Source organism: Priapulus caudatus, unplaced genomic scaffold, assembly GCF_000485595.1.
Source record: "Priapulus caudatus unplaced genomic scaffold, Priapulus_caudatus-5.0.1 Scaffold148, whole genome shotgun sequence".
In the NCBI taxonomy this organism is placed as follows: domain Eukaryota; kingdom Metazoa; phylum Priapulida; class Priapulimorpha; order Priapulimorphida; family Priapulidae; genus Priapulus; species Priapulus caudatus.
Genome location: NW_014577209.1, coordinates 317,480 through 331,286, shown reverse-complemented (window position 1 = coordinate 331,286; position 13,807 = coordinate 317,480). Strand labels below are relative to the sequence as shown.

At 42.5% G+C, this 13,807-nt stretch overlaps 1 protein-coding gene across 1 annotated transcript in view; it reads right to left on the bottom strand.

The window, feature by feature from the left end:
* LOC106806213 (monocarboxylate transporter 12-B-like) overlaps window positions 1-11,004 on the bottom strand; it is a 14,884-nt gene extending 3,880 nt beyond the window's left edge. Inside the window, exons 1-3 of the mRNA XM_014808087.1 lie at window positions 10,956-11,004; window positions 6,453-6,714; window positions 4,094-4,237 (exon numbers count right to left, since the gene is read on the bottom strand). Of these exons, the coding sequence (XP_014663573.1) occupies window positions 4,094-4,237; window positions 6,453-6,669 (361 nt within the window). The 5' untranslated portion in view covers window positions 6,670-6,714; window positions 10,956-11,004. The remainder of the gene's footprint in view (window positions 1-4,093; window positions 4,238-6,452; window positions 6,715-10,955) is intronic.
* Between the last annotated feature and the right edge of the window lie 2,803 nt (window positions 11,005-13,807).

The window sequence follows — 13,807 nt, the reverse complement described above, 5'->3', positions numbered from 1 at the left end:
CCGGGTCTCCGAAACTAGGTTTTCGTTGAAATTCAAATGCCTATGAATGGACACGTTTAAGAAGGGGGTCTCCGCGAACTGCGGGGGGGGGACAGTGAATTTGCTTTAAAAATCTATGCCTGTTAGCACTTGAAACCGAATTAATGTTGTATTATGTAGAGGAGAAAAAACCCATGACCCGAAGAGAGAATGAACGCACGCACACTCATCACACACACACACACACACACACACACACACACACACACACACACACACACAACACACGCACGCACGCACACATGCATACACGACACACACGTTGCATGAATGTCTTGACGACCCGGCTTCAACGTATTCTGAAGTACGATGCACTGGAACGGAAATATTAAAAACTATAGGGTCTCCGGAACGGCAAAATTGTAAGATCTGCATGGTAACTAAACTTAATGCTCTGGAACGAGATATTCTTAGAAATGCGATGCACAGGAACGGAAGTTTAGGGTTAGGGTTGAAAATGGGGGTCTCTCCCGCGGCACATACCCGACCCAGCACGATCCAGTTAAGGCTCAACAATGCAATGGTCATGCATGTGCACCGAGACATGTTAGACAAGGTAGATGAACAGGATGTAATTTCAGAATTTGTAAGTTGCCATCCAGGCAGAAAAGATAAAATTGGAATAATAAAAAAATAAAATGACAAGTTATCTGACTGGACTGTCTGGTATTACTATTAATACTGATCAATTAGAGGTGTTATATTAGTGCTATCTATTGAGTGTGTCTATTCAAATTCAAACTTATTCTTCATAATTATGTATACTGATAGTATATACAATTTTGTAAATAATGTTTTATTAGTTATCATACTCATAATACATATTTTAGATACATTAGATAAAACATCAGCTTTAGCTACATTCCTCTTTGAAATTTACAAATTGACCTTTTAAAATGATCAGAATTAATTGGTTGCTTTCAACATAGCCTGAAAATGCAGGAAATGCCATTTCCAGGCTCTACATTTCAAAAAAAATTTGGGGGGGGAGCACCCCCAGACCCCCGCATCGGCTACATATATTTCTGCAGTGACACTTTTTTGGAGGCCACTATGACCCTATGAACTCACGGCGCTGTGAATCCTACATAAACAATTAAGCTTTCTTACTCAGTTGATCGCCTACATAAACAGAGCATGCTTCGTATTTTACCTTCGACTTTCGAATTCTTATTTATTTTCTAAGAAATTAAAACATACTGGAACCACGGATCATGTGGATCCACTTTGCTAACTGGAATAAACCGGTTTTGGTATTTTAGATGTTATTATGCGGAATGCACTCTTGACAGCCTACCCGCGGGTAGGTGCAAACGTGCATGGCGCTGCAATTTCACGGAGTGGTTAGTCTAGGGTGACCGAAAATCCTTATAGCGAGTGAACAAATGGCAGATTGTATTCGTCTGCGAAACATTTCGTGGATATATTCGCCTGTAATGCTACGAACTGTGGCTTACAAGCTTAGCCTACCGTCAGTCAACACGGCGTCATTGGTTGAGAAAAGGGAGGAATGATATTAAACATTAGAATTGTGTGATTATTAGACATTACTAAATATGCTAAACTATTAACAGCTATATCGGGTTTACATAGTGCTACGGAGTACTCAATTTCGCAGTTCGATATTTATTATTAATATTTTTGTGTTTTAAGATTGTGTTTGCTAACACTGAATTAATTCTGTATAATAATAACACATTATTATATTCCATTATTAATCACAGCTCAGTAGTGTGACATCGTGCATGGATGGTGTAATAACTTGTGCTGCCTTTCGCGGTGGAGACATCAGAGTTTTCAATTTCATTCACGTGTATCTTAGATCGGGGGTTGGTAACAAAAGTGATATTATATTTATCTATCATCATCATTTACCTGTAAAAATTGCCATTTTGTGTAGTTATATCCTTAACTCAGTTGAAACTAGCTGTAAAATTTTAATTGCCACAATCATTCTCGAATCGAATAAAACGTTGCTGACCCTTCGCGTGTATTATTATGGCATCATAAGTGCCTGCGCAATCGGTGTTGTAAACAAATAATCATCGACAGCTTTTAAAATTACTCTTCTTTTTTATTATTTTTGACGAAATTGTTCGAGGAGCACAATTTAGAGATCATTTAACCGTAGATAAGTCGTAAACGTAGGTAAAAGTAAATCGGAGAAATCACACTCTGATAGTATCCTAAAAGACGTGGTCGACTCTCATACTTGCTTCACAACTGCAGCGGCTGTGTTTGTGAACATCTGCACTAGCTATATAGGTTGCGCCAGCAATCATCTCTAAAAACGACCAGACCCCCTCCACCTCAAAGCTGTAGCGCATATATTTGCTGCATTGCACGTTTTCTATCATGCTACCCGCTGGCCTTGGCATGATGCTACGCTTGGACGTGGCACCATATAGTTAGTAGAGACAGTCTCCCTCTACTAACCATGGTGGCACCCGGACCCAGCTAGCACAGCTGCGCGGTAAATATAATAGGGGCGTCTGGAGGGGATTTAGATCCACCACGTGACCAGTGGTGATTTTCGAAACGATAATCTGACATGGCATGCGCACAGCGGCAAAATTCTCAGCCAGGTTTCTGTACTTCCGTTGCTCGCTTCGCCTCATCCTATTGTGACGTACGTCCTATAGATACGCCAAACATATAATGCGCGCCATCTTGCATTTCTGCAAGTATTTCTTGGCCACTCGCTTATTATGCTGCACGTTGCGAGTAGCAGGTGTGACCATAGCAGATGTAGTGAATTTTTCTATATGACATGCAATAAATAATCTAGTGATACTGCCGTGGGCGCATATATCGCATATTTTAGCCCTCGCATCTTGAAACATACTAACCATAAATTCGCATAAACTAACCACGTTTTCAACATTAGGCCTACACCTTGTTTGTGTCTACACAGTGCTCCATGAGTGGATGACATTGCATAGGATCAACTAGTCCGAGCCGACGCAGACCCCAGTAATGGGGGGTGCTGCCCGGTAGATAAACCTGCACCCTCAGATTAGCAAAGCGGAGTTATAACGTCTGCATTTGCGGACAAATTTGATCAACCTGCTATACCTAGGCTACGGTGATTTGGAAACCCGACACAATATTCTAGAATAATATTCGGACTGTATCGCCTAAACGCACTCGCGGGTGATCTGTTATGTTCATAATTACTCAGGTTACATAAATATATATGATCGTTAATTGATGGCCTGATGCCAGTCGATGGCAAGTACCTAACAGTGAGAACCACGGAGATGGTATATCATGTCAGAACTACCTTGGACGCAGAAAACGCGTACGTGGTACCATTAAGTAATTAATAAATGTAGGAGGGTTTTTAATTGTTGTTAGTGGCACATTGTGGTGAGTTTTAGTACCGACGCACGGTTATTAATAACTCTACTCCTTCTGTTACCGATCATGATGATCACACTGACCCTGCACAGGTCTGCATTCTGTCTACGACACTTGCCTAGACGCTGGAATTAGAATGTATTGTCGCATTATTTTCCTGGTTGGTATATCTACGATCGGAGGAATACCGTAACTAGCGCTTTGTACGGGATTATTATTAGCACTCGGTGATCGGTCTAATTCGACGCGGTCGAGTACGTGTTCGTCATAACCATATCCGTCCAAGAACGCACGTGCGGTTTTACCATCATACGTGACCTGCAAGTGGACTGATTCCGCGGGTCTCTGTTGGCGTCTATCGTTGTGACGAAGCCACGTGAACGTTTGCAGTCAATCTGACATGTAAGCTTACATCGAATCATGACGTTACCACTTACACAACGCAGCTGTAGGCTTCATTTCAAAGGACACCATATAGTCAGCCACAATGGCGTACGAGTTACTTCTTAGCCATCTCGAACACTTATCGTAGATGCCTTTTTAGCGGACGATCACATATCGTACTCTCCACAGATAATGCCGTAGTTGATGATCAGATATCATACTCGCGACAAATAATGCCATAGCTAATAATCAGATATCATACTCACAATACATATAATAACCATAGCTGAAGATCAGATATCTTACTCACCACAGATAATTCCGTAGGTGATGATCAGATGCCATATCTGCGTGGCGAACACGCTGAGCAGACAGCCGCTGGCAGCGAGGAGGCCGCCAATGATGATGACGACGCGATAGCTGAAGAAACCCGTTAGCAGGTTCGTGAGCGGTCCTGCAACAATGATCATCACACACAATATAACAATACTCTACATCAGATTATTATTATTATTATTATTAGAATTAATTTTTTTTTTTTTTTTTTTTTTTTTTTTTTTTTTTTTTTTTTTTTTTTTTTTTTTTTTTTTTTTTTTTTTAATTATTTTTATTAGATATTATTATTATTATTATTATTATCATTATTATTATCAGTAGTAGTAGTAGTAGTAGTAGTAGTAGTAGTAGTTAGTAGTTAGTAGTTAGTAGTTAGTAGTTAGTAGTAGTAGTAGTTAGTAGTTATAGTAGTTAGTAGTTAGTAGTTAGTAATTAGTAGTAGTAGTAGGAGTAGTAGTAGTAGCAGGAGTAAGATAATATAGGATATATATTATAGAATCCCTATATTATCTTACTCCCTGGTAGTAGTAGTAGTAGTAGTAGTAGTAGTAGTAGTAGTAGTAGTAGTAGTAGTAGTAGTAGTAGTAGTAATAGTAGTATATAGTAGTAGTAGTAGTAGGAGGAGGAGCTAGTAGTAGTAGTAGTAGTAGTTGTAATAGTAGCAGTAGTAGCAGCAGCAGCAGCAGCAGTAGTAGCAGCCGTAGTGGTAGTATTGTTATTGTTATTGTTATTGTTATTGTTATTGTTATTGTTATTGTTATTGTTATTATTATGATTATATTATTATTATTATTATTATTATTATTATTATTATTATTATTATTATATTATTATTATTATTATATTATTATTATTATTTCTTCTTCTTCTTTTTCTTCTTTCTATTTTTCTTCTATTTATTATTATTATGAATTTATTGACGGTACGTTGGTACATGTGAGAATATAAACCGGCCCTTGCAAGCTCACAGTCATTGTATACCGATGACTAGGCGTTATCATAAATGCATTAGATTTACATGGGCATTTTCATCATGCATGGGCTGGGAAAACGCGTCATGTATACACGCGTAACGCTGGCCAGCTCATGAACCTTTAATCGCACCGCAGTGTCTGTACGGCAAGATCCAACCCAGCCACTTACCTCTGACTCATGCCTTACAATCCGAATAGTTGAACCTCGCCGTCATTATGGTTATATAGCGACGGTGAATACACCACGCAGGCTTCACCATACGTGCTCATTCATGAGCTATGCGATCGATTGCAATCATCAACCTATATACCTGAGTTTGAACGTACAATCACGGGCCTGTTGCCACGCGACTGTAGCGAGCAAGTCCTGTGGCGAAAGGCTATTTGGTAGGTACGGTAAAGATATGTAGTAGTTATTCCTGTGGCCATAATATGCCCGGCCTTTTACCCACACTTGTAGTTACATATACCAAATTTCGCGTTTTGTGCGGCGCAGATTTTATATTAAAAAATGTTTCCTAAAAATCACCCTATATCCAAAATGCTGAAGATCGATGTAGCAGACAGTATCACAATTGTAACATGATTGAGCTTTTATCCTTTATTTCTTTTATGAATGTATGTTATACGTCTCAGTGGAATTTTATACTAACTATAATGTTGACAGCGACGAGGGCTTGTGAAATATAGAGACAAAGGGGTAAAACGCAGCAGAAGGCGTGGAGAAAGTGGACCTAACTGATGCTGAGAGGGTCTATGTCTACCGGTATACCGGAACGTACCCTGGTACTATCTAATATGCCGGACCCTACTCCAGTAACGAGTCTAGGGAGTCGTCTACGCCTAATCCCTAACCCGAACCCTAACCCCAACACTAACCCTAACCCTAACCCTAACCCTAATCCTAATCCTAATCCTAACCCTAACCATATCAAATAGTGACCAGGGAACGTTCCGGCAGTACCCTGGGGGACATAGACCCTATGAGCCAAACTGATGGTGAGCAGATACCAGGCGGGAGAGCGATTATGCTGTCAAACCTGTTTTCAGATTATAACATTTGTTAAATTTTGGTGCGTCTAATGAATCGCGTTGTTTTATAAGCAGCGGAATACGTACGGTGCCTGTGCTAATAAATAAATCTACTCCTATACCTATACCTATGCTTATATACACACACACTTACACTCACACACACACACACACACACACACACACACACACACACACACACACACACACGCACGCACGCACGCACGCGCGCACGCACGCACGCACGAACAGCAAAATATACGCACAGCGAAATATATATATAAAAAAAAAATATATATATATATATAACAATGTATACATCTATACCTGAGCTGAACACAAGCAGTGTGTTGATGGAGCCGACCCAGGCAGTCTCGGCCATGCTATGCTTGAAATGATGCAGCAGATGTCCGTAGTAGACTCCAAACGAGAACGACGTACCTAGGATGATCGCCCAGTTGATGAAAGCGGAGGCAAGAATCACCCACGCCCAGCCTCGGTCCCTGCCGTCGTATTGACACATCAGCTTTCCTGCGCGCGCCATGGCGTCACCTAGTTCTTCGTCGACCTATCGCTTGCAGACCGCCGACTGAGAAGAAGAAGGAACTCGATGTCAGTTGGAGTCCGGCGTTGTCTGAATGAGCAGAGATTGAGAGCGGAGGAAGAGAGGGAGTGGAAACAAAGTAAGAGAGAGAGACAACGAGAGGGAGAGTTAGGCAACGAGAGGAAGAGATAAATAACGAGAGGAGAATAAACAACGAGATTGTGCGAGAGAGAGGGAGTGAGAGATCGAAAGAGCGAGAGAGCGCGTGAGGGCGGAGAGAGGTGGGAGAAGAGAAAGTATGAAGCGGAAGAGGGATCTGGAGGAAGGGGAATGAGGAATGAAGGAACGGGAGCGAGAGAGAGAGAGAGAGCGCCCGCGAGAGAGAGGGAGAGACGCCCGAAATTTGCGTCTAGCAACTCGCGTGAGCACGCATCGCTGTGCATATAGATATCAGCAGGAGTCTATCAATTGATTGAGTCAATCAATCAATTGAGACTATTGATAGACTCCTGATATCAGCAAGAGCTAATAATACCGAGGTATTATTATCTCTTGATATCAGTTCGGACGCCGACACGCGGCGTGAATAAAACACGAGTGTTGGCCCACTACTTCTAGTACAACGCACAGGACCGCTACACGTCAGCCCCTCGAACTCTTCCGGTGCTGTATAACGCAACCACGAGCTCGGTGCCCACCAGGCATGCACGTGGGAGCACCTACTCGAAATTTTTTCTCCGATCGCGCGGTTTTTTTTTTTTGCTATCGCTAAGTAGAAGGCACGGATCTAACCCCTGGATCTAGCTGCACGCAGAGGCAAAGCGCGAACTATAGTGTAGCGAAACGGGCGACGGTGAGTTATTGCTTGGGAGCTTGGGATATAACCCTATGAGACAGCGCATGTGAGCAGTTTTGCGTGTAAGAGAATTTCGTACCCATTTCGATTATACTGTCACAGACAAATTTCTGTTTTCACGCGCAATCGAAAAAGTAACATATATGTGTTATTTTTATTTAATACGGCGGCCCTATAGCCGGCCCAATTCATGGTATTTATATATTTTACAGAATATGGGCACTTTCTAGTATCTCTCTTGCTCGCTCTGAACTCTTTAGATTGACACTTCTCTCACGTTTGGCCTAGACGTTAGTTAAAGTTTTTTCTGCATATTAATGAAATATTCAGAATAACAAGTTTTAGAAAATATTTTCAATCATATTATCTCATTTCCGCGAACGCGGTCAGGGGCTAGTTGCCACTCCGTAACTATAGACTATCCACTTGACTCTCGTAACTATAGGATACGCTGTAGGAAATGTATGGTGTAGGACCACTAATGACTTTCACCGAAGCGCCCGACTCACACACCACCACGTTTCACGAGCCAGCTACACTAGTTACCGCTTGGCTCGCTTATATAGAGACTTTAGATATTTCACGCAAATATTTATTCAGAATTAGATGGGCTTGCGACACTATCTGCAATATTGATATAATATTACTATAAAAGCGGCATAATAATGCACGTATGCCGCGTCACGGGATATACCACCACTACGTGTGCTATATATACATACTACGTGTGCTACGTGTACATATACCACCACTACGTGTACTACCATACACGTGTTATACTAACCTTACTATCACGCAGAGTTATATGTGTCACATCTAGGTGCACGTGCGCTGCACCGCTTGCCATTATCAGTAGCGACAATTTCTGGGGCTCACTCGTCGTGTATATGCACATATAGTTATAGATTTCTGTTTCGCACTCACCGCATCGGGAATGGCCACTTTCTAACCACGAATAAACACGTCAACTTACCCCTGTGACTCTAGGCGACTAAACAACTCTTATTGCGGATTCATACTACAGGTCTACAGTTTCTTTTGCCTCGGGTAATAACAGGTTAACGTAAAAGGTACCAAAGCAACCCTCCCTCCGACCGCTACGTTGCTGCGCGCAGACAGCAATATACCACGATACAGCTCTCGTGTTTAAAAATGTAACGGCTACTGACCTGCATACTCAAGGTGCGTATCGTTTCAGCGCTAGCTAAAGAGCGGCGTATAAAAGGGTTCGTCGATTGAGTGTTGTTAAAAACACGGCGAGACGAAGAAAAAAAGATAATCCCTGCTAATCGAGCAAACCGATAAGAAATTTCCCGTCGTTCCTAACTGATGTTTGCAGCCGATGTTTCAGCGGCCATATTCTCTTGTTTTGTCCACGAATTCCCCATGTATATGTATGGCAGGCACTGCTGGCACTAGTAGAAGTATTACTAATCTTCGTGTTTTAGCACGCATGTTGTCTGCATTAACGCGTCGTGCCTGGAAAATTTAATAGCCTGAGCACATATGTAGTATGCTTTTAAAGCTACAGGACACCAGCATGTCACATTATTGCATGTAATTCTGTAATCGTGACGCGTTGATCGAACTCCTAGTTATTATTATTATTATTATTATTATTATTATTATTATTATTATTAGTACTATCATGATTATTACGATGACGATTATAACGATAATAAATAATCTAAAGAATTTAAAAAAAAAATTAAATATGTGAGCAATTTTAGTGTAAAAATACTGATTTTTTAGTTCAGTTCATCTCGTAACATATCCCCGGGCCAAGTTTCCCATCGCCACTTGTCTAGCTGCAGTCGACTCAATGATCAGGGGTAAAGCTGGGCTTACACTACCGACTTAATGTTGTCAAATTGGAGAGTAGGACCAACCTCCCATCTACACAACCGAAAATCGGCAGTGTTAACGCAAAAGTCGCGCGAGCAACTGGTCGATAGCCATTATAGTTGGGAGATTAGAACATGTTCTATTTGGCTAGTATGGCAACATCTTCCAGTTGAGGCGGCGCATGGTGGCAACCGTCGCTACTCGTCGTACGTCCATGTGCTAAATTTCATATATTGACTTTTCGCCTCCATTCTTATATTCCACCTTCCGACTTTTCCGACTTTCCGCCTTCCACGGTGTACGTTAGTACGTCTAGGACGTACACCGTGTATGACAATGCAAACGCAATGTCGGAAGAAATTAGAACATCCGTCCTGTGCATCCGATATCGCAAGGGTCATACATTTGCATTGTCATACACGGTGCGTTTTGGACGTAGGCCTACGTCTAGGACGTACGTCTAGGACGCATCGTGTAATAACCCGCATGCTTTGCTGTCAGTCGCAAATGCGTCATGCCCATGAGCCTGCTGCTACTCGTGCGTGAGTGCGTACGTGTGTTCGTGCGTGCGTGCGTACGCACGTGTGCGTGCGTATGTGCGTGCATGCGTGCGTGCGACCGTGACGTCGTGCGTGCGTGCGTGCGTGCGAACGTCTTTGATTGCGTTGAGGATTTAGTGTGTGTGTGTGCGTGCGCGCGCATGAGTGCACGCACACATGCACGCATAAATGTGTGTGTATGTGCGCGTGTATACGTGTGTGCGAGTGTGTGCTTACGTACGTACATGCGCGCATGATTTGGTGTACGTGCGTGCGTTCGTGCGTGCGGGTGAAATGAACTACTCTCACAGTAGAAACCGGAATGGCTCGTCCGGACGAGGTGAGAGGTAGGGGGTTGTTAAATCGTGCGTGTGTGTTTGTCTCTTCACACAGTGCGCGGTTGACGTGGCCTTGACGCCGATTCCGTACACACATGCGACGCGCTACGTCCACCCATCATCAAGAGTAGATAATAACACATTATTATGTTATTGTGTTATTATCTACTCTTGCCATCATGTAATACGATCAGAAGTACATAAATGAGAGAATGTCTAATTCATCTACTAATTCATCTCCAATACTTGTACTCCTGTTATAACGGCTATGGATAGATATTGATATCATTACGATCGAGGCAAATCTGAAAGTGAAACAACACCTGGGAATCAAGGCCGGATTGAGCTAGTGCGGGGCTTGTAGCATATGTTATAAAGGGGCCCTGAATATTAAAAAAAACATAAATGTTAAAACACGTAAATTTCTGTTAATCTAAATCTAATACTTTTGTAATAGATTTATTGACAAATAAACTATATCAGCACTCATTATAGGTAGCAGGTTTACGTGTATACTCAAAATATATATTCTTACGCAAAATTATTAGATAGCTCATCATATTACACAGCCCCTAAACCGCGGGACCCCTAAAACGGCGGGGCCTATAGCAAATGCTACTTTTGCTACTATTGCTGATGCTGGGTACGCGCACAATACACCCGATATGTGCCCGCGGTCTAGATGGTGATTAAGCACCCGATACTCACCTATCGCGCGGCTAGCAGCAGGCGATCAGACCGCAGCCCACGCATCTGCGTGCGTCTGCGTGCGTTTATTTACACGGTGTATCACCGCTGCGAATATATTCCGCAGTGTAACTCCTATATTTAGCTCCTTGCTGCGAATAATATAACAGAGTACGCCATCTCTGCCGATAGGGAGAGCTTCGATCGTGTTGCTGTGCAAGCGTGACGCCTGCACGCCCAAGCCTCGTCTCGTTACCCTGACTAGAACCAGTTCGTGTTTTCTGGTCGCCAGGCACTAAATATTTTATTACGCGTGCTACTTGTGTTGCGGAGAGTGCTTTAACACGACGCGTACTTGCCGGGTAGGGCGGTAGAGGTTTTCATTTCCCCGTCATAACGATAATATCTAAGACAACCTGTATGTCTGTCTATCTATCTATCAATCGATCGATCTCTCCTCCTTTCTCTCCCCCACTCTCTCTCGCTATATATACATATATACTTAAGCAACCAAGGTCACGACCAAGAGTCGAGTGTTCCAAAGAGCTATTGAGAGTCCTTGAGCATGCATTCAAAGGCGAGTTTGTCTGACGACGTCGGATATTTCCATAGCTGTACTCGGTGCAATATTTTAGATTATATATATAATCTAAAATATTGCACCGAGTAAGTACAGCTATGGAAATATCCCACGTCGTCAGACGAGCTCGCATTTGAATGCATGCTTAAGGACTCTCAATAGCTCTTTGGAACACTCGACTCTTGGTCGTGACCTTGGTTGCTTAAGTACCGCTAGTCTCAATTTAGCTGGTTCCTGATGCGCATGTGTTCCACGCTTTCCAGCCATCAGAATGTGAAAACCCTGGAAGCATGTTACACTCCCACAGGCGGGAAACGCCAAGCAGTATCCAGCCCGAATTAGATCATTCTATTTCCGATGCTACACCAAGCACGAACGACAGTACCAGATTCGATGACGTGAATATTGAGCACGATTTTTGATTAAATTGTTAAGTTAAAAACCTCTCATATTGCGATATAGCAATTAATTCATGTACGAATACTATATGATAGGCCTACAGTAAAGCCTGTTGGTGGCACAACACACTGTACCCGCGCGCGACACGTAGTTCCTTACCTAGCAGAGCATTTTTGATAAACATTACAATCATTGTTAAAATCTGTATTAAAAACAACAACATATAAATCTGACTAGAAGCGCTTTATAATATATACCAAACAGGCGGATGATGTATACAGCGCAACCGATCGATTGTGTATATTGATTCGTTAGCAAGCCACCGTAAATAATCCCACCTGTTACGCTAGCGAGTTATTATACAACAAGTCAGCTAAAATGCAATTAAGCCATACAAAGATGTCTATAGTGATGAAATTATTACGTCACAAAATTCCATTAATTTCTATGCTTATATATTAAGCTTTTATAGGTAATATATTGACGAGCTGACGTTATGGCGCTGCTATGTTATGATATAAGTTGGTTATTCCGCTATGAAACCACTTATGACAACCTTGTAAACAATAGAACGCCGCCCGTATGACAACAGTAATTAGCTATGCAGATCACCGCTCGCTCAGTTGCGCTCCCTGCGGTCCTTCCCTGTATTAAAATAATCAAAAATGAACATGTGTTTAGCGTACGTAGCAACTTTGATTAGAAATCTCACGAGGAAAATCTAACCAGTGGATCTGCTAAACCGTAAAAAATTGAACGAGATAATTCTTAAACCATACATGGAATGCTCCCACCCCGTATGTTCTGTATAGTAACATTTCGTTAATTAATTTGTCATTAGTTGGTCTGTTTCTTTGTTGACCTCGCTTACGACATATGTTGGCATACATTATGAATGATACACGCGCACGCGCGCGCACACACACACACACACACACACACACACACACACACACACACACACACACACACACACACACGTATGCAACAAACGGATTCTTCACCTTGCGCCCTGAACACTGAGGCCAGAAAACCCGTCCCTCTCGCCTTACATCATTACTATAGCAGGCAGCGTCAATTTCATGAACATTTCTCGAACTTGTATACGCATAACAACGGAGTTACGGGGTCGTTAGCGAGAGATGAGTACTCTAGTGGCTGAACCATTAGGACACAGTGAATACGCATGCTTATATCATCATCATCGTCATCATCATCATCATCATCGTCGTCGTCGTCGTCATGCCATAGCATTCGCTACAGAGACCACAATCCGATACCGTGGGACGATGTACAACGCGCGTGTGCTACGAGCGGGATGCGTAATTGTTTTTCGCTCGATTCCGCCTCAAAAACCCGCAAAAATTAAAAAGTTACACCCGCGCATACGGTGTACGTATATATCATTCTCTCGAGTAACATCCACAGGATTTTTTTTGGGTTAGTGGGTGGGTGGTTGGTGGGGGCGATAATTTTCTTCAAAAACCCGCAAAAATTCAAAAGTTACCCCCTCGCATACGGTGTACGTATATATCATTCTCTCGAGCAACATCGACGGTTTTTTTGGGGGGTTAGTGGGTGGGTGGGTGGTGGGGCGGCTATTTTTCTTCAAACGCTCGGCGGCAAATAAAGTCGGCATGAACATCGACGATTGACGTAACTTAATCCGTCTGCATCGAAAGCTATATGCAAATTCGGTCGCAGGTATCGATTATTCGTCGAGCGTGACAGAGTTGGTCGGTATAGATGAGTCGATATCAAACCGACGCGCGGCTACCGATGTCAAGCGCAGACGATTAATTGAAAAGAACACGAATCAAGCGCGCAGGGTGCCTACATGTGGGTAGCAATGTAATCCAGAAGAAAAAATATACTTACCAAGTGTGTGCCGCAT